Source organism: Pan troglodytes, chromosome 1, assembly GCF_028858775.2.
Source record: "Pan troglodytes isolate AG18354 chromosome 1, NHGRI_mPanTro3-v2.0_pri, whole genome shotgun sequence".
NCBI lineage: Eukaryota > Metazoa > Chordata > Mammalia > Primates > Hominidae > Pan > Pan troglodytes.
The window spans coordinates 188,153,278-188,177,205 of record NC_072398.2 but is presented as its reverse complement, the minus strand read 5'-3'; the positions used below and the strand labels follow the sequence as shown (position 1 = coordinate 188,177,205).

The 23,928-nt window shown below is 42.8% G+C and overlaps 2 protein-coding genes across 6 annotated transcripts in view; one reads left to right on the top strand and one right to left on the bottom strand.

Moving 5' to 3' along the window:
- The window catches only part of TMEM269 (transmembrane protein 269), a 24,586-nt gene extending 8,253 nt beyond the window's left edge, over positions 1–16,333 (top strand). Inside the window, exons 4-7 of one of the 4 annotated variants that reach the window (XM_054682191.2) lie at positions 150–230; positions 900–1,100; positions 4,587–4,756; positions 15,563–16,333. In XM_054682191.2, coding sequence (XP_054538166.1) covers positions 150–230; positions 900–1,100; positions 4,587–4,714 — 410 coding nt within the window. In that variant the 3' untranslated portion in view covers positions 4,715–4,756; positions 15,563–16,333. Of the gene's footprint in view, positions 1–86; positions 231–899; positions 1,101–4,586; positions 4,865–15,562 lie in introns of those variants that run through there. The other 3 variants (XM_016960493.3, XM_016960494.2, XM_009455478.5) reach the window with 3 other exon arrangements.
- On the bottom strand, positions 13,586–23,928 carry SVBP (small vasohibin binding protein). 2 transcript variants are annotated; one of them, XM_016960497.3, is made up of 3 exons: positions 23,710–23,928; positions 22,949–23,098; positions 13,586–14,041 (listed from the first exon to the last, which is right to left on the bottom strand). In XM_016960497.3, the coding sequence occupies exons 2-3, from the start codon at positions 23,060–23,062 to the stop codon at positions 13,955–13,957; spliced, it is 201 nt and encodes a 66-aa protein (XP_016815986.1). In that variant the 5' UTR covers positions 23,063–23,098; positions 23,710–23,928; the 3' UTR covers positions 13,586–13,954. The 2 variants fall into 2 exon arrangements, with proteins under 2 accessions (XP_016815986.1, XP_016815991.1); XM_016960502.4 differs by having other exon boundaries at positions 13,743–14,041; positions 22,949–23,123; positions 23,710–23,915.

Below are 23,928 nucleotides of genomic sequence, written 5' to 3'. Positions count from 1 at the left end.
CACTACCCCAGCTCCCCTACTAGATGGGGGCTAAGGTGCAAGACATGGGAGTATAAGTTCTTCTAACCTTGGGCCCTCTGGGGCAGGAGCCGAGCTGAATGACTTTGCCGTCTTCACCACCTTCGGCTTGGCCTCCGCTCTGCTCCTAGGCGTGGATGGACTTCTGAGTGGGATCCTGGCCATCATCTACATGTCAGCTGCTTCTTTCCACTTGTGCTTTTATTCACCTGGTGAGTGGAACCAAGGTTGCCTTAGAACAGAGGGCAGGGGAGCACAGAACGAGGGGCTGTCGGGTGCCAGAAGCCTGGGGTGCAGTTACTGACTCCTTTTTTGGAGCTCCTCTTCCTTCCTCCTTGCATGCCCCATGCCCCATGCCCACTGAAGGCTGCAGGGGGCATTGGCAGAGCCCTGGGCTGGGAGGCAAGGGCCTTCATTTCTTGGAGCAGCTGTGCCTCTTTCTCAATGCAAAGACCTGTGACCTTTGGATGGAGCACATTGATTCTTGGACTAGAACTGGAGGTTGTATTCCAGTTCCTTAAAACAGATGGAGAAACCATGCTCCAGTGAGGGAAATTGTCTTGCCTAAGGTCACAAAGTGAGGGACAGCAGATACAGCACAGGGCTTAGACTAGCAGGTCTCAAAGGACCCTTTCAGCAGAGACTTCCTAGGAGCCAGGGCACACCCTGGTCCTAGCTGGCTGCCTGCTTTCCCTTGGAAAACCAATGTAAAACCCATGCATCATCTTTGTGAATAAATGATTTTCAGCCTGCCACTGCCTTTGGGTTTAAGGGAATATTGTATCCTGGGTAGGGGAATACCCAAAGAGAGAGGGGCTTGCTTCATTTTGGTATCTTTAGAGCAGGGGGAAGCAGCTAATCTCCAGCGTTCTTCCTGGCAGGAGTCCCCTCCACATACAAGGGTCTACCCTGCCCCTATGCTTCCTGCATCTTGGCTTCCACCTCCCTTCTGACCAAAGGCAACAGGTTCATCCTCTGCTGCATGGCCTCACTCATGATTCTCTTCATGACGGACCAGAGCTACTATCCATATGACAAAATCCTGGAGTCTGAGAACTGGAAAAAATTGGTTTATATAGGAGGTGAGTGAAAATGTCACTATGGCCAGTTTGTTATCACTGTTGCTTATTGCCACTGTACCTCACCCCAGCATTTTTCTATCTCCCTTATTCTGCTTTATTTTTCCCCATAGAACTGATAATCATCTGACATATTTACTAGTTTTCTTATTGTCTATAAACACTAAACCTACCCCCAATAGAGGACTCTCTTTTATTCATGCTATTAATATAATCCCCAGTGCCTAGAAGTGTGTCAGTCACATCGTAGGTGCTCAGTATATACTTGCTAAATGTTAATAAGTTCAATAGAGATTTAGGAAGCACCCACCGTGTGCCAGGTACTGGAAATCAAATTGGTAAACTAGGCAAACAGTCCCTGCCTCTGAATCTAGAGGCTGATCACAGGGGAGACAGAGATCAAACAAATAATGGCAAAAATATCTAGAAACATATAGTTTCACTGTATGTATTATGTAAGTGCAGGGTGCTCTGAGAGAGTGTCAGAGGGTGACCTACTTCAGGCTGGCATGATCTGAAGGGAAGGAAAGGATCCTTAAGCAGGTGTCTTTTAAGTGAGACCTACAAGAGGAGTGGCCAGGTGGGGATGGGGAGGTTCAGGAGGTTCAGGCAGAGGAACAGTATGTTGTGATGGCTTTGAGGCCACAGGGGCTGGACACATTAGTGGAGCAATGTGGCTGAAACTTGCTGAGACAGCCAGTGACACAGACTGAGGCCATGAGGTGAGCAGACCTGGCAGGATTTGGGATTTGATACCAAAGGCAAATGAGGAGCCTCTAAAGGGATTTATGCAGGGAAGTGGTATGGCTGGAGCAGCAGTTTTCAATAATCACTTTGACTGCAATGTGGAGAACAGATTGTAGGTCTGAGAATGCAAGGAGGAAAACAAACTTTTTGTTCAGATGAGAGGTGATGGTGGCAGTGGAGATAAAGAGAAGTGAATGGATTTGAGATAAATGTTGGAAATAGAATTGACATTGAGGAAGGAGGAGGAGACATGGATGACTCTTAGGGTTGGGTTTGAAGTAACTGAGCACTGGGCTCCAGGCCCTGAGTTCCTGGTCACACTGGGGCCTTGCAGAGGTCTCCCTAGAGCTTCCCCTGATTTAGGGCTTCCTTCAAGGAATATCAGTTTTTCTTCTCTTAAAATGTGCTCCTGTAAACAAGACAAACATCTATGGGGATCTAGAGTTCCTTCCATTATTCCCATGTGAGTCCCATCTAGTTTATATGGTCTTCGGTTTCATCCTGACCTTTCCCTTAAGGTTTATACCTTTTGTAACATTAGCACCAACAGCCCTTTCAAAGCTCCAGGAGCTGGCTCCTCCTATGCCTTAGGTGGCAGAGGCAGAATGGTGGTGAGAAGCTTCTGGGTTTGGAAGCTTCTCAGGAAGACCTGAGCCCAAGCTCTAACTCTAGCACATATTAGTTGAACTTGGGCTAATACCTCACTGTTTTGAGCTCAATTTTATCCATCTGTAAAACGAAGCCACTAATCCCTACTTTGCAGGATTTCTGAGATTAAATGAAATAATAAATATAAATCCTCTGGCACAGATGTGTCCATTTCTAGCCTCGCCCTTCTCCTCCACCTCCCCTTCTCCTATCTCATAACAGTAGTATTGCTTAGTGTTCTTCGCTCCTGTAGATACTACTGATCCCCCTCTTCTCAAAATAAACCACATACTTGGCCTCAGCCTTCCTCAGATTGTCCTGCTGTGTGAGTAAGGGAGGAAACTGCACCTTACAGATTTTGACAACAGTTAATACCAGAGCCCTACTGGGTAGATTTCAAAATGGCTTCTGTGGACATTCCTCTTATTTGGAGTGCAGCCAGTCGCCTTCTTAGACTGAGGTCCCTTCTACCCCACAGAGCTTCGTACGTCTGAGAACTGGCCTGTGACCAGCACTCTGAAACCTTATATGATATACTTTTTTTTTTTTTTTACAGGGAGTAGCCCAAAATCATACATATATGGTAGAGAGGGGTCTCACTCTTTTGTCCAGGCTGATCTCAAATTCATGGATTCAAGCAATCCTCCTGCCTTGGCCTTCCAAAGTACTGTGATTACAGGCATGAGCCAACGCGCCAGCCATGTACTTTCCAAGACAACTCTGGTTTTCAGTATTGTCTTTTTGCCTCAACAGATCAATGACTATTCTTGAAATACAGTATTCCAAAATGCCCATGCATATCCTTAACTGCTTATTACTCCTAGAAGTGGTCTTCTATCAGATCATATGTTCTGATTTCTCTTACAGGATACATGGTGATCATTCCCATGGAAATACCATTGGCTCATACTCTCTTTGTCCTCTTTTTGAGCTCCCTGAGGCAGTGTGTCTAGTTTTTAAGAGTCAAGCAGAAGTGGGTTTGAATCAGGACCTCGTACGGGTTACTTCTGTTTCTTCTTATGAAAAACAGACTTAGTTCTAAACCACGGGATTATTGTGAAGTGTAAATGAAAAAAATGTACACATCTAGCAGAATGTCTAGTGCAAAATAGATATTCCACAAACGTGAGTGCTCTTTTGCCTTTTGGTGGCGAATCTGAGATGCAAATTGTGTTGGGAGTCCCCAAGACCACCCCTGAGAAGACTCACAGGACTCAGCTTGTTGTACTCATGGCTAAGATTGATTTCAGCAAAAGGATGTAAAGCAAAATCAGCAAAGGGAAAAGGTGCATGGGAAAAAGTTCAGGGGAAACCAGGTGCAAGCTTCAGAGAGTCCTCTCCCAGTAGAGTCACACGAGATGCACTTAATTCCTCAGCACTGAATTGTGATAATACAATAAAGTGTTGGCTACCAGGGAAACTGATGAGAGACTCAGTGCCCAAGTTTTACTGGGGGATGGTCATGTCAGCACCCTGTGCCTACCATGTACCAAAATTCCAGACTCCCAGAAGGAAACCAGGTGTTACCACCATGCTTATATGGACAATCTAGGAACAGTGAGGCACTCTTATCAGTTGGGGAAAGTTTTATGTTGGTCTAGGGAACTGTTTACTATTCAAGTTTCCAGCCATCAGCCAAGGGCCAGCCTTGCAAGAAGGCCTTTCTGAGGATAGCAGTCTCAGGCCTGCACGTAAACTCTTTTCTGCATACATATCATACTGCATTGGTCATTATCACATGTTAAATTTAAAACAATGAGGAAGATTTTTTTTTCCTAACAAGGGTTTTTGGTTTTTGTCTTGTTTTGTTTTGTTTTCCCTAACAAAGGCAATTCAGATTTATTATTGGCTGGAACTTCTGATGTGAATTTGACACAATGGAACCTGAGACTGCATTGGGCTATACTTCTCTAGTTACTTACCTATCTCTATTAAACTGAACTTGAAGACAGGGCTCCTGTCTCTTTCTGTTTGTTTCTTAGGCACTGTGGGTGAAAAGTAAAGAATGGGAGGGTGGGGACGGGAGAGTAGAGGGTAGAAAGCATAGAAGACAGCTTCCTAGAAATTGAGTGTCTGCACTTTTTGTTCTTCCAGGTGTCATCATGCTGTTTTTCTCCCCATTGTCTCTGTCTGCTTTTTACTGCCTGATGTGGTCGCTCTCGTACATCTTCTTTCCAGATGCTCTGTGGGGCAAGGCAGCCTGTCTTTCGCCACAGCACTGAGGAAGCTAAGCAGCTCTACCAGCTCCTGCCGGCCTCTGTGGGGTTTGTGTCAGCATATTGGGTCAAGCCTGCACTAAAGCTTTGTATGTACCTGTGTTGCCATATACTAGATATATGGTATGTCTGTTGCCATGAAGTTAGAAACCCAAAGCAGGGTCAGTGACCTTCACTTCTTTCTCTTTATTCAGGGTTCTGACTCCCTTGCGGACAATACTTGTTTATGTCATGTAGAGCAGAATATCCCCCCGCCTCAAGCTCAATGTGGGCTGGGTTTGGGTTCCAGCTCCATTACCAGCCGGGTGACTGTGTGCTACTAAGGTCCATCCCTTGGAAAGGAGTGAGAGCCTTCAGAACTGGTATTGGCCTCAGCCTCAGCCCTGCCTGGTGGGGCTTCCTGAAGCATTTCTTACTCTTGCAGACTCTGGCTCTGAGAGTAGAGCCAATCACAGGACTCTCTTGTTGCCTAGTTTGAATGTGTGTAGGATTTTGTAACTTCAACATTCTGTATTTTTTTTTTTTTTTTTTTTTTTTTTTGAGAAGGAGTCTCGCTCTTTCACCCAGGCTGGAGTGCAGCGGCGCGATCTCGGCTCACTGCAGGCTCCGCCCCGCGGGATTCACGCCATTCTCCTGCCTCAGCCTCCCGCGTAGCTGGGACTACAGGCTCCCGCCACCTCGCCCGGCTAATTTTTTGTATTTTTAGTAGAGACGGGGGTTTCACCGTGTTAGCCAGGATGGTCTCGATCTCCTGACCTCGTGATCCGCCCGCCTCGGCCTCCCAAAGTGCTGGGATTACAAGCGTGAGCCACCGCGCCCGGCCTACATTCTGTATTTTAATAGTTCAAAGCTGCTGCCTTTTGCTTTGTTTAGCAGTTAGATATACTGGTGACACAGGGCATCATCTGGCTTGCAGGATCTCGTGTGGATTTTCTTTCCTACGCTGGAAACTACTAAACTCTAGCTATTCAGATGCCACTTCATATTCTAAAATCCAAATCAAATAGAAATAAACAGTACTGTATGGCAAAGGTGTACCTCACCGAGAACTCAGGTCCACTGAGCCCCCAGCGTAGATAGACATTCCACCTCCCAGATGGTGGAAAAAAGGATTGATGGCTGGTTCTGCTCCACCCTCAGAGACTGTGCCAGAACACCTTCTACCCTGGATATAACTTTTTTAAGTTTCCAGAACAATGTATGTGGTAAATATACATCTATTCTCAAATTAGATGTTTAAAAATAAAAACCCAAAGTAAGATTTGACTGTAACAGAATAGACAGTGCCTTCCTGTTAAATCATTCATATGTTCCTAGTTAGATGGATTTGCCTGTGTCCCAGGACTTTATATCTCCATCAGTTTAAGTTTTGTATTTTTGCTATCTGCCATAGTGCCTGACACTCAGAAATGTTCCCTTTGTATATGCATTGATTTAGTTGTGGATTCTAGTAAGTTACATACAAGGTTTCTATAATGTGGTAAGAATTTTACAAATATACACGGGCTTAGACATTTCAATACAATGTCCTTCAATGCTGTACATCCATTTCAATGTGATGCTCCCCTTAATCAAAGCATTTTAGGAACTCCAATCTGAAAATGGTCTTCACATAAATTCTTAAGGACCAAGCAGCTGGAACAACACCACCACCATCAAAAGCGAAAAACAGGTTTTATTCTGAACTAAATTTTTTCCAAAAACCTAACATTTGAGATTAGCCAATCATGTCGTATTCTTAAATCAAATTAGGTATCATATTTGGACTCAAATGCTTTGTGGCTGTTTCTAAAATTTGAAACTATGTTGAAAGGAAAAAGATGCAATTCTGAAAGAGAATTTCCATGTCCATTTTAAGTGACAGCAGCAGAGATAAATATACAGACCCCCAGGAGGACAGCTTTGAAAAGTAAAATGCCCATTTGGATGTGTAAATTATCGCTTGATTGTAACAGCAATAATTCATACTTAATTGCCTCCAGTTTTTTTTGTAGGTTAATGACACTAGGATAGTTATAGGTCAGCTGACAGCCGGTTAACAGAGGGATCTATGCTTCCTTGCACCTCTCTGAGAGTATGGTTATACTTCTATATGGGCTTGAGGGTCTCAGATACTAAGGCTACTCATTCAATGCCTTCACTTCCTCGGACAGTGGTTTTCTAAAATAGAATGTCTCTTCTTGGGCTTCCTCTTAGGAACAAGGGAGAAGGCCAAGACTTTAAAATCTGCACTTCTCAAATGCATACATGAAGCCAGTGGGGTTTAGGCAGTTCTCTTTGTCCTAAACTTGAGAGAGAGTGTAGATTTCCCTCCTGGTCAACTTCTAGTCCCTTCTTCCTAACCTGAAGTCCTACTTCTGTGTCTGATAAGCAGAATCAAGTGACTGAGAATTCTGCTACTCTTTTAGCCCTGTGACCTTGAATAAAACGTTTAATCTCTCTAAGCCTATTTTCCTATCTGTAAAATGGAGGATTTACTTCCTTTCAGGGTTGTTTTGTGGATTGAACAACCGTGATGTTTTATGTGGATGAACGTAAAACACCTAGAATAATGAATGGCACGTAAAATATGTTAAATAAATGTTAGATGGCTTTCTGTCCCCTCTAGCCTTCTTCTCTTCCCATATATACATATTTCAATTTAGAATGGTAATAATAGTTAACATTTACTATGTACAGTAAATGTAAAATTAACATTTACTATATTATACCATATAACTTACTATGTGACAGGAACCGTTCCCTGAATTTTACTATTTTACATAATCCCCTAAACAATCCAATGAGGTAGGTGACCACAGGTTTTAGGTCAGCAGTTCTCAAAGTGTGGTCTGTGGACCCCTGGGGTTCCTGAGACCCCTTCAGGGTCAAAACTGTTTTTTTGTTTTGTTTTTTTTTGAGACGGAGTCTCACTGTCGCCCAGGCTGGAGTGCAGTGGCGTGATCTCGGCTCACTACAAGCTCTGCTTCCCAGGTTCAAGCAATTCTCCTGCCTCAGCCTCCTGAGTAGCTGGGATTACAGGTGCCCGCCACCACGCCTGGCTAATTTTTTTGTTGTTGTTATATTTTTAGTAGAGACGGGTTTCACCGTGTTAGCCAAGATGGTCTCGATCTCCTGACCTCGTGATCTGCCTGTCTCCGCCTCCCAAAGTGCTGGGATTACAGGCGTGAGCCACCGTGTTTTCTTAATCCTAAAACTGGGACTAAAATGTCACTCTGTTGACATTTTTGCTAATGGAGCAAAGCAATGGTGGGCAACATGCCTGACATTCTGGTTTGAATCTAGGCAGTGGCCCTAAACAGTACTGCTAGTTATTGTACTTTTCACTGCTGCAGGCTCACAGTAAAAAACAAAAAACTGAAGAATGTCATGATGAAGTAGTAAAAATTATTAATTTTATTAAAACTTTACCCTTGAGTACACTTCTTTTTTTTTTTTTTTTAGACGGAGTTTTGTTCTTGTCACGCAGGCTGGAGTGCAATGGAGTGATCTTGGCTCACTGCAACCTCCGCCTCCTGGGTTCAAGTGATTCTCCTGCCTCAGCATCCTGAGTAGCTGGGATTACAGGCGCCCGCCACTACACCCAGCTAATTTTTTGTATTTTTAGTAGAGACAGGGTTTCACCATGTTGGTCAGGCTGGTCTTGAACTCCTGACCTCAGGTGATCCACCTGCCTTGGCCTCCCAAAATGCTAGGATTACAGGCGTGAGCCACCGTGCCTGTCCGAGTACACATCTTTTTAATATTCTGTGGAATGAAATGGAAAGCACACATAGAACATTCCTGCTGCATACTGCAGTGATGATGGTTTTCTGGAGGAAAAGCACTGGTTTGAGTTTGAGCTGAACTCGCTTCTTTTCTTATGAAACACCAAAGGACGATTGACAGACTAGGGTTGCTCAGACTTGTCTTTCTGAAAATATAAACAGAGAGAGCCTGTTGCTTCAAGAAATAGTTTTTGTTGCCAAGGATAAAATTTGAGCTTCCAAGTGAAAAGTAGAATTTTGGAAAACTTGTATCCAAACTCACTGTCACTGTGCGTTTGACACTTTTCCAATACTCAGACTTTTCTGGTGAGATCAGTGGGGATATTAATGAATAAATATTTCTGACGTTGTGTAATGCAATGTGGTAACATTTGGAAAATCCGCATAACTCGGTGAACCAACATTTTCTAAATGATCAGTGCATGATGTTACAAAATCATGCATGGGTGAAAGATCTGTTCATAGGGAAAGATGCAAAGACCAAAGAATTTTAATGTAATAAAGTACAAAAAGATCATTGACATGTTATCAGATTCTATATTGCAACTAACCTTTAAGAAACCACCACTCGCTGAGTTTTGGTATAGTATTAAAGATTATCTACAATGATCATAAAAGGCTATTAAAATACTCCTCCCTTTTCTAACTACATATCAATGTGAGGCCGCATTTTCTTCATATATTTCAACCAAAACAAGATGAGAATACAGTATACAGAAGCAGATATGAGAATTCAGCTTTTTTCCATTATGCTGGATATTAAAGAGATTTGCAAAAATGTAAAACGATGCCACTCCTCACTAAATGATTATTTTTGAAATTTTTTCACAAAAATATTATTTATGTTATCCTATAATGGGTTATCACTTTTAAATGAATTAGTAAATGTTTTTTAAACTTTTAACTTCTAATAAAGCAAATATGATATATACAACAATTTTTAGAGTATATAAAACCCCTGAGACCAAAACACTTAAGAATTATTGACTTAGGGGCCGGGCACGGTGGCTCGTGCCTGTAATTCCAGCACTTTGGGAGGCTGAGGTGGGCGGATCACTTGAGATCAGGAGTTTGAGACCAGCCTGACCAACATAGTGAAACCCTATATCTATTAAAAATACAAAAATTAGTCAGGTGTGGTGGCGGGCACCTGTAATCCCAGCTGCTCACGAGGCTGAGGCAGGAGAATTTCTTGAACCCAGGAGGCAGTGCTGAGATAGCACCACTGCACTCTAGCCTGAGTGACAGAGCAAGACTCCATCTCAAAAAAAAAAAAAAAAAAAAGTACTGACTTAGGGAGATTAACACTTGCCCACACAATCACCAAGTAGTGGATCTTAGAGTCAAACCCAGACAGCTTGACTTCCAAAGTCAGTGTTGTCATTATTGGTTTTAGATGTAAAGCTTCAAAAATATCTCTGTACCTTTGAGAAACTGGGGATGGACCACATCAGGATGAGGGAATTCTGGGCAGGTAAGCAGAGATGATGTGTTCCTAGTTTTCTTTGACTACGCTTATAAGACCCTTAGCATTCAATGTTATTCCAATTATGGACACAATGGCCTCTGGACCCCTTACGCTGGTATTTCTTAGAGGTAGAAGATAAATCTTTTTCTTTCTAAAATGTGAATAAAAGGCCAGGCATGGTGGCTCATGCCTGTAATCCCAGCATTTGGGAGGCCAGGAGTTTGAGACCAGCCTAGGCAATGTGGCGATTCCCCATCTTTACAAAAAAATTTTAAAAAATTAGCTGGGTGTGGTGGAACACATCTGTAGTCCTAGCTACTCGGGAGGCTGAGGTAGGAGGATTGCTTGAGCCCAGGAGTTCAAGGCTGCAGTGAGCCATGACTGTACCACTTGCACTCCAGCCTGGGTGACAGAGCAAGACCCTGACTCAAAGGGGGAAAAAAAAAAAACAGGGAGGGGGAATACAAAGATGACCCATTGCTGTCTTGGTTCAGGCATCCTCTTGTATCTCGATTTTTTTTTTTTTTTAAACCACAACCCACAGTAAGGAATAATTTTTACATCCAATGCAGTATACACATTCATGTGTATGTAAGCCTAAAACAAAATTTCACCAAACAATATCCTTACCACATGTGGCAGTTTTTTTTGTTTGTTGTTTTGTTTTGTTTTGTTTTTTTTGAGTCTCGCTCTGTCGCCCAGGCTGGAGTGCAGTGGCGCGATCTCCACTCACTGCAAACTCCACCTCGTGGGTTCACGCCATTCTCCTGCCTCAGCCTCCTGTGCTGAGACCAGCTCAGTAGGGTAGACCCTAACCCAGCGGCACTAGAGGAATTAAAGACACACACACACAGAAATATACAGGTGTTAAGTGGGAAATCAGGGGTCTCACAGCCTTCAGAGCTGACAGCCTCAAACAGAGATTTCCCCACGTATTTATTAACAGCAAGCCAGTCATTAGCGTTGTTTCTATAGATATTAAATTAACTAAAAGTATCCCTTATGGGAAATGAAGGGATGGGCCAAATTAAAGGAATAGGTTGGGCTAGTTAACTGCAGCAGGAGCATGTCCTTAAGGCACAGATCGCTCATGCTATTGTTTGTGGGTTAAGAATGCCTTTAAGTGGTTTTCCACCCTGGGTGGGCCAGGTGTTCCTTGCCCTCATGCCAGTAAATCCACAACCTTCCAGCGTGGGTGTTGTGACCATCATAACATGTCACAGTGCTGCAGAGATTTTGTTTGTGGCCAGTTTTGGGGCCAGTTTATGGCCAGATTTTGGGGGGCTTGTTCCCAACACTCCTGAGTAGCTAGGACTACAGGCGCCCACTACCATGCCTAATTTTTTTTTTTTTGTATTTTTAGTAGAGACCGGGTTTCACCCTGTTAGCCAGAATGGTCTTGATTTCCTGACCTCGTGATCCACCCGCCTCGGCCTCCCAACATGCTGGGATTATAGGCGTGAGCCACTGCGCCCGGCCCCACATGTGGTATTTTCTAATTTGTTATTTCATTAAAAAGAAAAGCTGGTCATAATTTACTAAACTGATTTTACAACCACTTGTGCCCTACTAGAGTGTTTCTCCACGACAAGAATATACCCAAGGCTGAGAGATGTTAATACAAGCAGTTCCCAACTGAGAATCTTTCCAGACAATGATCATGTCTTTCCTGGTTATGTGAAATCTGAAAACATTTCCCATGAAACAATCTGAAAGGTGGCTGGGAAGGGAAGTAACATTTTCTGAGTGCTATGGTTTGAATATGTCCCCCAAAGTTCGTGTGTTAGAAATAATCCCTAATGCAACAGTGTTAAGAGGTGGAAACTTTAAGAGATGATTAGGTTATGAGGGCTCTGCCATCATGAATGATTAATGCTGTCTGTTATTGCTGGAGTAGGCTAGTTATCTTGGGAGTGGGTTCCTAATAAAAGGCTGAAGTTTGGCCTCCTTCTTCCTCCCTTGCCCTTTCACCTTCAGCCACAGGATAATGTGGCAAGATGGCCCTCAGCAGATGTGGGCCCCTCCACCTTGGACATCCCAGCTTCCAGAACTGTAAGAAACCAATCTCTGTTCTTCATAAATTACCCCATCTAGGCCAGGTATGTTGGCTCATCCCTGTAATCCCAGTACTTTGCGAGGCTGAGGCGGGTGGATCACTTGAGCTAGGAGTTTGAGACCAGCCTGGGAAACAAAGTCAGACCCTGTCTCTACAAAAAAATGCAAAATTAGCAGGTGTGGTGGTGCAAGCCTGTGGTCCCAGCTACCCAGGAGGCTGAGGTTGGAGGATGGCTTGAGCCAGAAAGCAAAGGTGCAAAGGTTGCAATGAGTCGAGATCGTGCCACTGCACTCTAGCCTGGGCAACAGAGCCAGACCCTGTCTCAAAAAACCAACCAACCAACCCACAAAAACCAAACCCAGTCTGAGGTTTTGTTATAACAGCACAAAGTGAACTAAGACACTGAGTATCTATTACATACATTATTTCTCAACAACACTCCTGAGAGGAAGAAAATACCATTCCATTATGTAGATAGGAAAAGTGCAGTTCAGAGAGGATAACTGGTAGTTGGGTACCCTAGGTCATTTGGCTCCAAAACTGCTCTTTTTAGCATATGACAGTATTTCTGTATGTTTATAGGGACAGCTCCCTCCAACCCCCTACTTCTCTGAAAACACAAAATTCCATTCAACCAAATTTAGCAGGATGCTACAGAACCTAATTACCATTTGTGGAGATAATCTATGTAGAGATTATCCTTAATTATAACTTGGGCTCTAAAAACACATTCTCCACAATGGTATAATGTTTAACATCCCATTAACTCCCCAGTTTACTCCTAAAATATGCCAGAGCAATGGAAAAGTATTCTCAGTGACTTCAGAGGCAGCAGGGAGACAGAGGAGACAGGGACAGCTTGAGGTGTTTCCAGCATTTCCAGCTTAGAGGAAAGCAGGTGGCAGTGTCTGGCTCTTTGCCCCATCTGAGTGGTATTTTTTTCAGCTCTCTTAAGTCCTCCTCCCCCTACTTCCAAGGAATTTCTGGAAATGAAATATCCTAGAAGAACAATCTCTTTTTTTGCTCAGCATTAAAATAACTCTACAGCTAAGCATTCAGGTATGAACTACCATTCTTGATACAAATGTCAGCAGCAGAAACAACCTTACATTTCTACACCTAAAAATGGCTGTTGAATGGCGGAGGGCTGGTGGCTGGTTTCTGAGGGACGTCTGAATATTTCCACCATAAATCCATTTCTAGGTCTGATAAGGCAGCCACCAAAACAAAAAACAAAAAGCACCTGCACTCCCCTCTTGCTGTTGATGCAAGCCTGCTGCTAGCTCTCCACATCACCGGTGAGGGAATCCTAGCTTCTAGGCCTCTAACCCTGACTAGTGACTCATCTGGGAGTAAAGGGGTCACATATTTCTATCTGCGTGCCTACAAACTAGAGATCAGCAAGGTCTGCAAAGTTTTAGCCCCAGGAAGAATGAAAACCGGAAGCAGTCATGTTTTTTCTCTCCTCTCTGCCAAGCTCCTGAAGGAGAGAGGGTGCCTTCTGCTCACCTCAACTTTTCTTACCTATCACATTACTTTGTACTCCATTTTCTACGGCTAGGCACTTGCTAAAGTATGAGCAAATGAACATTTTATTAGTATTTTATTTGTATTTTTGGAGAAGATATAGAGTTTCATGAGAAACAATGATTTTTCTCAAACAGTAGAAAAAGTGTTTTTTTGTGTGTTTTGTGTTTTTTGTTTTTGTTTTTTTTTAAAAACCCAAAAAACAAAACCACTGTCTTAGAAGAAAACAAGTCTCTTCAGCAAGCATGCGGCCAATTCAGATGGGAGGAACCAGTGAAGTTAGAAGTTACACACAGGAAGTGAGTTCAGATTTATCCACAAATGTCTTCTGGTCTAGCTCTGTAAGGCTCCAAATGGGCCATCTCAGCTTAAAACTGGCAACACCCTCTCAAAGCTCTCAGGATCCCATCTGGTTTGAACCTGGGGCCTCATTCTCCAGGAGGCTGCATCTGTTTACAGAACTCATCAAACTGCTGCTGCTCCAGTTCTGTCATGACTCTGTTGAGGGCATAGATCTGAATGAGAGAAAGAGATACATCTGTTAGCAATGGAAGCAGCTGCACAACGCATCTTCTGACATAACAGGTGGTGCCTTCTGAAGATACCAAAATTTCACCAGTAGTGGTAATGCAGGGACAGTGCTCTGGGAATAGGAAAGTTAGATATTAGTTCCATCTGGAGAATCAAGACAGCAGCAGTGATGCAGGTGGCTTGATTTGGTCTTTAAGGGATTAGTAGGATCCCTTAAGAAGAAAACAAGTCTCTTCAGCAAGCATGTGGCCAATTGAGATTGAGGAACCAGTGAAGTAGAAGTTACATAGAGGAAGATCAGATTTATCCACAAATAATCTTCTGGTCTAGTTCTGTAAGGCTGCAAATTGGCCATCTCAGTTTAAAATCTATCATGGGACATGACAGGTGGTGGGGGAGGATATTATGTGTAAATAAATGTAATGGAAGAGTATAGAGTCTGTTCTGGAAACTTCAAGTATGCCAATATAAAGGATATTATAGAGTAGGGGTTGGGGAGCTGGAGAAAGCAAGAAAATTATGTTGGGGTCTTAAATGTCATGCCAAGGAATCTGGATTTTATCTGGCAGATTCTGGAGAGCCAGCAAAGATAAATGTGCAGGGAAGCAATGTGAATATAGTATATATATACTATGTATAGTATATATAGCTTATATAAGTTATAAGTAGAGTATATATATGTTATAATATATAAGCTATATACACTATCGCTTATATATACTAATATATATACACTATACTTGCAAACCTCTGACATGACAGCTCCGCCTCAGCCTCCCAAAGTGTATACATATATATAATAATGGTATATATACTATATAGTATATATAGGCTATATATAGTATATAAGCTATATATACTATATAGTATATATAGGCTATATAGTGTATATAAGCTATATATACTGTATACAGTATATATATAAGCTATATACACTATATAGCCTATATATACTAATAGTGTATATATACTATATATAGTATATGGTATACTTGCAACCTCTGACGTGACAGATCTTCCCACCTTGGCCTCCCAAAGTATATACTACTAATAGTATATATACTATATAGTATATATAGCCTATATATATAACCTATAATATAAGCCTATATATGTATGTATATATAGCTCATATATATAAGCGATATATGTATGTATATATCGCATATATATATGAGCTATATATATATTTCAGACAGAGTCTTGCTCTGTTGTCCAGGCTGGATTGCAGTGGCATGATCTCAGCTCACTGCAACCTCTGCCTCCCAAGTTCAAGCAATTCTCCTGCATCAGCCTCCCAAGTAGCTGAGATTACAGGTGCCCGCCACCAAACCCGGCTAAGTTTTGTATTTTTAGTAGAGACAAGGTTTCACCATGTTGGCCAGACTGGTCTCCAACTCCTGGCCTCATGTGATCCTCCCGCCTCAGCCTCCCAAAGTGCTGGGATTACAGGCGTGAGCCACTGTGCCCAGCCATAAGCAACATTGATTCTTTCTGTGCTTTAGGAGGCATCTGTTACAACAGTCCAGAAAGGAGGTCGTGGGAATATCGTCTACAGCAGGCAGTGGTGATGGAAAGAAGATAGCAAGAGACATCCTCAGGTGAAAGGCAGGGTAACTACACCTTATTCCTCATCTTTCTTTATTCTTAATTAATCCACCCACTAAGAACAGAAACAGATCACAAAACTTCCTAATTTGTAGAAGAAAAAAATGAAAGACAGAGTGTGTGTGTGTGTAGAGGAGCTATAACTCGATTAATTGAAAAGACAAGGAAGGGGGAAAAAATGAAACTTAGAAGTGGGACAAATAGAAAATACAAAATAAAGAGCAGAAACAAATGAAAAAGCAACCAAACCTACAATAGAGAGGATCACCAAGACTACAAGATGGTTCCTTGAAAATACTAAAAAAAACCTTGCAAACCTCTGACATGACAGATCAACATAAAAGGGAGTGGGCACAAATAAACATTATTAGGAACTAGAAAGAAGACTTAACTACTGACATAACAGAAATGAAAATGAAACATTATGAACTCCGTGCCAACACATTTGACAACCTAAATGAAACAAGTTCCTAGGAAAAGTAAAATGATCCAAACTGACTAGAAAGCTTGAATATTCCTGTCATCTTTAAGAAAAATGGAATTCTACACAGTGATGAAAATAGTTACTAACACTACCGCAAATGATTCTTGAAACACAGAATGCGGCTGATGAAACTGGTAAATTTTATGTATATTTTACCATAATAAAAATAAATAAACTTGAATGGTTAAAAAAAGGCTGAGTAAAGACAGCCAGTCACGGTAACATATATAAAAGGTCAGAAACATTCAAAACAATATATTGTTACACTACAAAATATTTAGAGGTACACAGACAGTAAATTAACGTAGAACAGCAAGAATGATTAGCATAAAATACAGCAAAGAGGGTACTGCTGGTGGGAAGGGTGAGGTACATGACCAGGAAAGGGGTACACAAAGCTTCCCAGTTACTGGTCACATTCTATAGTTGGGTGTTTTATTCTTAAGCCACACACACACATTATATAAATATACTTTTAACACACACACACACACACACACATTTTTTTTTGTGAGCAGAGTCTTGCTCTGTCACCAGGCTGCAGTGCAGTGACCCGATCTCAGCTCATTGCAACCTCCGCCTCCTGGTTCAAGTGATTCCCTTGCCTCAGCCTCCTGAGTAGCTGGGACTACAGGCGTGCACCACCACGCCTGGCTAATTTTTTGTATTTTAGTAGAGATGGGATTTCACCATGTTGGCCAGGATGGTCTCGATCTCCTGACCTCGTGATCTGCCCACCTTGGCCTCCCAAAGTGCTGGGATTACAGGTGTGAGCCACTGTGCCCAGGCCCACATATATACATATATATTTGAAAACCTCTGCTTGCTTCATTCACTAAGTATTTACTGAGCATTTTTAATCTGCACATTACTGTACTAGGGACTGAGATGCAAATTAAATAGCTTCTCAGAGACCTCCAGATCAAGGAGGCAAGATGGTAGGAGAAAGAGGAGACTCACAATGGGTCAGGGTGTCCAGGCCAAAGAATGACTCTCAGTCAAGAAGGAAACGGACCCTAGCAGTGTCAAACGGTGCTTCCACTGCCAATGTGCCTTCCGTTCCCATTCACCTCCCACATCTCTCCTTCACATCTAACTTTCTGGAATCTGGCATCTGCAGAATTGAATAGAAACTGTCTCTTCCTCCCCACAAAGGGTCTTGTTGCATTACATTCCAGGCAATAAAGATTAAAAACAAAAAAAACAGGATGGGTGTGGTGGCTCACATGTGTAATCCCAGCACTTTGGGAGGCCGAGGTGTGCGGATCACTTGAGGTCAGGAGTTCGAGACCAGCCTGACCAACATGGTGAAAGTCCATCTCTACTAAAAATACAAAATTAGCCAGGCATGGTGGCGGGTGCCTGTAATCCCAGCTACTCAGGAGGCTGATACAGGAGAATTGCTTGAACCTGGGAGGCGGAGGTTGCACTGAGTCGAGATCGTGCCACTGCACTCCAGCCTGGGTGACAGAGCGAGACTCCGTCTCAAAACAAAACAAAAACACCAACCAACCAAACAGAAAAAAAACAGCAAGGCAGCTGTAGGGGGCAAGGCAAAAAACAACAGACAAAAGTCAGAAGATGTTTAGACCACAGGCCTGCCCCTCTTTAACTACAGGACTCTACTCACATCCCTTTGAAGTGAGGATAATACTGCCTACCTCACAAGGCCATATATTTTACATATCGGATTAACCAAGGTTAAATGGGAGTCACAATAACTCCTGCTTTGGAGCCCTGGTGTGAGGACTACATGTGGCTATGCATGTGTAGGCTTGGCTCGGTCCTGGCACATCTCAAGAGCTGCATGGGGCCAGCTGCTGCTTGAGTGCAGCAACGTTGCATTTCAGCAGGTCAACAGGAACTCAGCAGTTGTTCAATTTAGGGTCCACATAATAAGAGCAGGCTGCCTGCTTGGAAACACAAGATTATTGCTGATCATAATCACTGCTAGTTATCAAATGCTTCCTCTGCCAAGTACTGCGCTACAGGCTTTACACATGGTATTTCTATTCCTTTTAATGGTCTTCTGAGGTAGATGTTATCCTCATTTTACCAAGGAGGAACTGATGAACTGGGGGTTCAGAGAGGTTAAGTATCTTGTCCAACGTCACATGGTAGAACTGGGATTTATGGAGGAGCTGAGATTTGAAGTCAGACAAATAAATTTAACCTGTAGAACTTTACAGAAGGGTGTCAATAAGGGCATGAACAATGTCCTCAACATCTATCCTTACAATATGCACAGAGGACAGTTTCATAGGGCTGTTTTTTTTAAAAACGGATTTTAACATAATTACTATGTGTACATAGACAACTAAGAATAGGGAAAAACCCCAAATTAATGTTTTAACAAGTTACAAGCTGTTACTAAAGACAATATCCTTGGATTAAAAAAAAAAAAAGAGTACAATAGAGGAAGTCTCTCATTCAACCTAGCAGTTTAACCAATCTCTTTTAATAAATCCAGCACATTACAGTGGTATAAATTTATCTTTTTTAACACTCCACATAAAAACATGTGTGTCCTCTCTTACATTTAATCATTAGTAGTCTCTAAAATGGTAAAATAAATTGAATTTACATTAACAAATGAAAGCGCAAATTTGTACAGCTAGGCTCAGCAGCAAAAGTGAAGAATAAGAATGAAAGGTGAAAAGCTGGTGGGTGCCGTGCGGAGCGAGGACTTCCATAAAGGTCTGTGCCCTGCGGCCAAACACAGTCAACACACCACCATTTTCTTGTTGCTCTTAAATGAGCAAAACCAAATTTCTTTTTTATTTAATGAAATATTAAATCTTTATTTCCCCCTAACATAATTTGTGATCAAGTAGGACAGAGGTTAAGTCCCACCATCACCGGGGACAGTAGCAACATACAGACTTCAGAAACAGCCTTGAATCATCAGTTAACATCCTCCCCTGGTAACGTTAGAAGGAATGCATCTAATGACAAATTTGCAGTGTTGTCACATTGTTCTAATTTATTTGATTAGTTTATCTGGAAAAACGTTACACGTTATTGAAGACAACAGTAAATTATTTTCTTGCTCTGAAAAAATAATGTTTTTTCACATTTTAAAACCTTTTAGTATGCTTTTGCAAAAGTAGTTGCAAGAATATGACAGCTGGGTTTGCAGAATGTCCATGTACAAGTTTGTATTTATAAGAAACTGGTAATCTGCCTATAATTTGCCTCTACAAATAGAGCTCTTTAAAATAATATTTTTTAAAAAACAGGCTTAAACTTTTCCCTATTCATTCTACTTGTAGCAAAGAGGTACTTACTTTTCAAGTATTACATGGTAAAAGGCACAAGTTTTTTTTGCCAATTTTAAGCTGTTAAGCTTTAAGACCAAACTATTTATGTGAAAAAAAATCATGCCTAGTCAATCCTAGTCAATCATTTTATAGCCAAATGCTCTTGTCTTTTAAATAATGCAGAAAAATACTAATTTGCTAAGAAGGAGCACACTGGAAAAAGCCATTTTAAAGTACTGAAGAATGAGGAGTATTTTTTTTCTACTGATGAAAATTATTAGGAAAGCTATCCTGTCTGTTGTCTTTAGCTAGTTTAAATAAATCTTTTCAAAATGATGGTCAAGAAATCTTTAGAAAACTGGAAGAGGGGATGCTCTTTTATAGCATGAAAGGAATTCCATTAATTATAGAAATTCTCGTTAAATTTTGACTTTGGTTCTTCAGAAAAAATACGCATTTAACTTCTGCAGTCTGTTGTGTTTGAACACCATCTACCTGAGCCAGGGGCCCAAGCGTCCCTTCATCATCAAAGGCCAAAATTGGATTCAAAGGAATTTCTGGGCTCTTACTGTTAGTGACATCTAATCTGGATGGTTTCGATCCAATGGGTAAATTTATAATTTCTTCAAAATTTTCATTCTGAACAGAGATACTCCATTTTCATTTGGTTTTCCAAATTGGGGGTGCTCTCCACAGTCACTTTTGATTGGTGTGAGGTAACCACATATGGGCTGGCAACTGGTTCTCCATTTCCCAGAGCATTTGTTGTACACGGAAGTATAGATAGCTCTGTTCCTCCAGTGAGAGCTCCCTTGGCTATATCGCCATTTCTCTGATCAATGGTTTTCTTATCTGTAGCTTCTGTTCTCCTGCTTCAGGGCTGTTTCTTATAGCAACCCTCATATTGTTCACCAAAGCACAATGCAGTCACATCATCTGAGGACCCGGATCCAGGTGGGAATGGGAAGGTAAAGGACCACAGCTCTCAGGGGGTCTGCCTTAACCCAAAGATAGATTTCAGTTTACAGATTAACTTCAAATGCACTAGTAAGTTTACTTATTATGTTTACTGCCTCCCCTTGCTGGAATGCAAGATCCATGAAGGCAGGGATTCTTTTCTGCTTTGTCATCATGTGACTCAAATTCCTCGAACAGTGCCTGGCACATACTAGCAGTTCAATTTTTTTTCTTTTTTTTTTTTTTTTTGAGACAGAGTCTAGCTCTGTCGCCCAGGCTAGAGTGCAGTGGCACAATCTCGGCAACCTCCGTCTCCTGGGTTCAAGCAATTCTCCTGCCTCAGCCTCCCGAGTAGCTGGGACTACAGGCGCGCACCACCACGCCCAGCTCATTTTTTTTTTAGTAGAGACAGGGTTTCACCATGTTGGCCAGGATGGTCTTAATCTCTTGATCTCATGATCCGCCTGCCTCGGACTCCCAAAGTGCTGGGATTACAGGTGTGAGCCACTGCGCCTGGCCAATATTTAATGAATGAATCAGATTAACAAAAATTAAAAGTTGACAATATCGGCCGGGTGCAGTGGCTCACACCTATAATCCCAGCACTTTGGGAGGCCAAGGCAGTGGTGCACGCCTGTAATCCCAGCTACTCAGGAGGCCGAGGCAGGAGAATTGCTTGCACCCGGGAGGCAGAGGTTGCAGTGAGCCGAGATCGTGCCACTGCACTCCAGCCTGGGTGACAGGGCAAGACTCCGTCTCAAAAAAAAAAGAGACTCACCATCAGAGAAATGCAAATCAAAACCACAATGAGATACCATCTCACACCAGTTAGAATGGCGATCATTAAAAAGTCAGGAAACAACAGGTGCTGGAGAGGATGTGGAGAAATAGGAACACTTTTACACTGTTGGTGGGACTGTAAACTAGTTCAACCATTGTGGAAGACAGTGTGGTGATTCCTCAAGGATCTAGAACTAGAAATACCATTTGACCCAGCCATCCCATTACTGGGTATATACCCAAAGGATTATAAATCATGCTGCTATAAAGACACATGCACACGTATGTTTATTATGGCACTATTCACAATAGCAAAGACTTGGAACCAACCCAAATGTCCATCAATGATAGACTGGATTAAGAAAATGTGGCACATATACACCATGGAATACTATGCAGCCATAAAAAGGGATAAGTTCATGTCCTTTGTAGGGACATGGATGAAGCTGGAAACCATCATTCTCAGCAAACTATTGTAAGAACAAAAAACCAAACACCGCATGTTCTCACTCACAGGTGGGAACTGAACAATGAGAACACTTGGACACAGGAAGGGGAACATCACACACCAGGGCCTGTTGTGGGGTGGGGGGAGCGGGGAGGGAAAGCATTAGGAGATATACCTAATGTAAATGACGAGTTAATGGGTGCAGCACACCAACATGGCACATGTATACATATGTAACAAACCTGCATGTTGTGCACATGTACCCTAGAACTTAAAGTATAATAATAAAAAATAAAAAGTAAAAAGAGACTCCATCTCAAAAAAAAAAAAAAAAAGCAATGTGGCAATGTCTAGTAAAATTGAGAATGTACCCAGTAATTTTTCTAGTTAAATAACCTATAGAAATTCTAAGGCAGGTGCCAAAGGAGACACCTAAAAGCTTTTCACTACAGCAATGTTTGTAATAGCAAAAAATACTATAAATAATTTAAATGTGCATCTCTGTAAGAATGAATAAATATACTAAGTAAAATGGATGCATAAAATAGACTATTATAAAAATTAATGAGAATAAACTAAATTCTTATATTGGCATGAATAGTTCTAAAAAACAATGTAAGCAAAATGCAAAATAAAATGCAGGAATTTTATTAATGTAAAAATTTAAAATACTATTGTATATTGTTCAAGGATATCTATTAATATATTTGAATGTAAAAGTATAAAAAAAAAAGTAGTTGTCCATGGAGAGGTAAAAGGATGTAAGACAGGAAATGAACAAAGCAGACAGATAAACAAAACAAAGAGGGAAAAAGAGACCAGCAAGATTTTCCCTGACATTAAATACTAAAATAAAATACTTATGTCTGTATGTGGCTCAATATTGGCAGGGTAAAGTTTAAAGCTTTTTATTCTCAAGTTGATTGTAATCGTTGAGAGAACAAAGGAACACACTGGTGAGTTTAAAGCTTGGGCCTCTACCTGGCATGAGTAGCTGCTTTCCGCACCAAATCCAGAACATCTGTACTGGGGGTGTCTGACACTTGCGTGCTCTCTCTCATTCTGACCCCTTCTTTCCCCTTACATATCATTTTTTTTCCTTTCTTCCTTCCCTTGGGTCTCTTACCACAAAAGCTCCGCACCAGACTGGGGTTCTGACACTAACTTGGCATGTGATTCTGGGCTGCCACCTCACCATTCTGAACCTCAGTGTTGTCCCCTCTAAACCTGGGAGAACACCCATCCTGCCTGGAGGCAAGTATGGCTCGCTGTCAGTTCTCCTTTCTGCTGTTTCTCTATTCCAGGATCATCTCCAGCAGACTACAGGCATACAGAGCCTCCGCCTTAATCTCACCTCTGCTCTTTGTCTCTGCTTCAGCTCCTGCTGGGCTGATTTCTGTTTGGCCTTCTCAACTCTGCTGACAGATTCTTTAACTTTGGTTTTTTCTTTACGTGCAGGTGGATCCATGGCTTGACTTCTGGATATTTCTTAGGAGGCTCTGATCTGGGTGGTACAGAAAGAGGCAGATCTTCAAAACAAAACAAAACAAAAAAAATACCCTGCCAGTTACTCCTCTAATCCTTTAGCTCCGCCCCATCCTTTGCCAGGTGAGGCAGAGTGGTCTGGTGGCAAGGGCGCTGGATGTGGGGGAGTAGGAACCGAGTCCCAAGGCCACAACCTCGCTGGGTGTCCCTGGGCAAGTCTCCTCCCCACTTTGAGCCTTAGTTTTCTGTCTGCAAAATGGGTTAAGTGTTTTCCTGGCCTCCCTCCAGGAGCTGCTGTGTGCGGGTGAAATGCAAAGACCCCTGTGAAAGCGTTGCCCACTCTGCGGCGTAGGGCACCCAGCGCGGAACCGTCCTAATGGGACGCTGAGACCCAGAGGGCGCCCAGGGTTTTCCCACTGCGGCCGGCCTAACTCCGCCGCAGCAGCCGCTCCTGGGGCCAGGGGGCCGGGCCCCATAGCCAGCCGGGCCCGCCCCCCACCGCCCGGCCCCCCGACCCCGCCCCGGCCCGCCCGGCCCCAGGGGATGGCCCCCGCCTCCTGCCCTCTTCCCTCTCCTGGAGGAAAATGGCGGCCGCTGGAGCCGCCGACCAAGGGGCTTGGGAGTCTGTACCTTTCCCGACAGGGCCACTGGAAGTTGGAGCCTCCGCCGAGTCGCAGACAACGCCTCCGGGAGGGTAATCCTCGCCTTCCCCCGACCACTGGACCCAGCGCTGCGTGCCCACCGCCCCTCGTCCTGGGCGGGGCCGCGCGCCGGGGGGAGGGGCGCAGGGCCGAGCGCCAGGAGGCTTCCGCCCGCAGGAGCGGCCGCGCGTGCGCAGAGAGGATGGCT

What these genes read in the sequence shown, in the direction of transcription:
- SVBP (XM_016960497.3), bottom strand. Translation starts at nt 23,062, where the DNA reads ATGGATCCACCTGCACGTAAAGAAAAAACCAAAGTTAAAGAATCTGTC. An exon ending in AGCAGAGACAAAGAGCAGAG is followed by an intron (nt 14,042 to 22,948) that starts GTGAGATTAAGG and finishes TCTCTCATTCAG; the next exon opens with ATCTATGCCCTCAACAGAGT.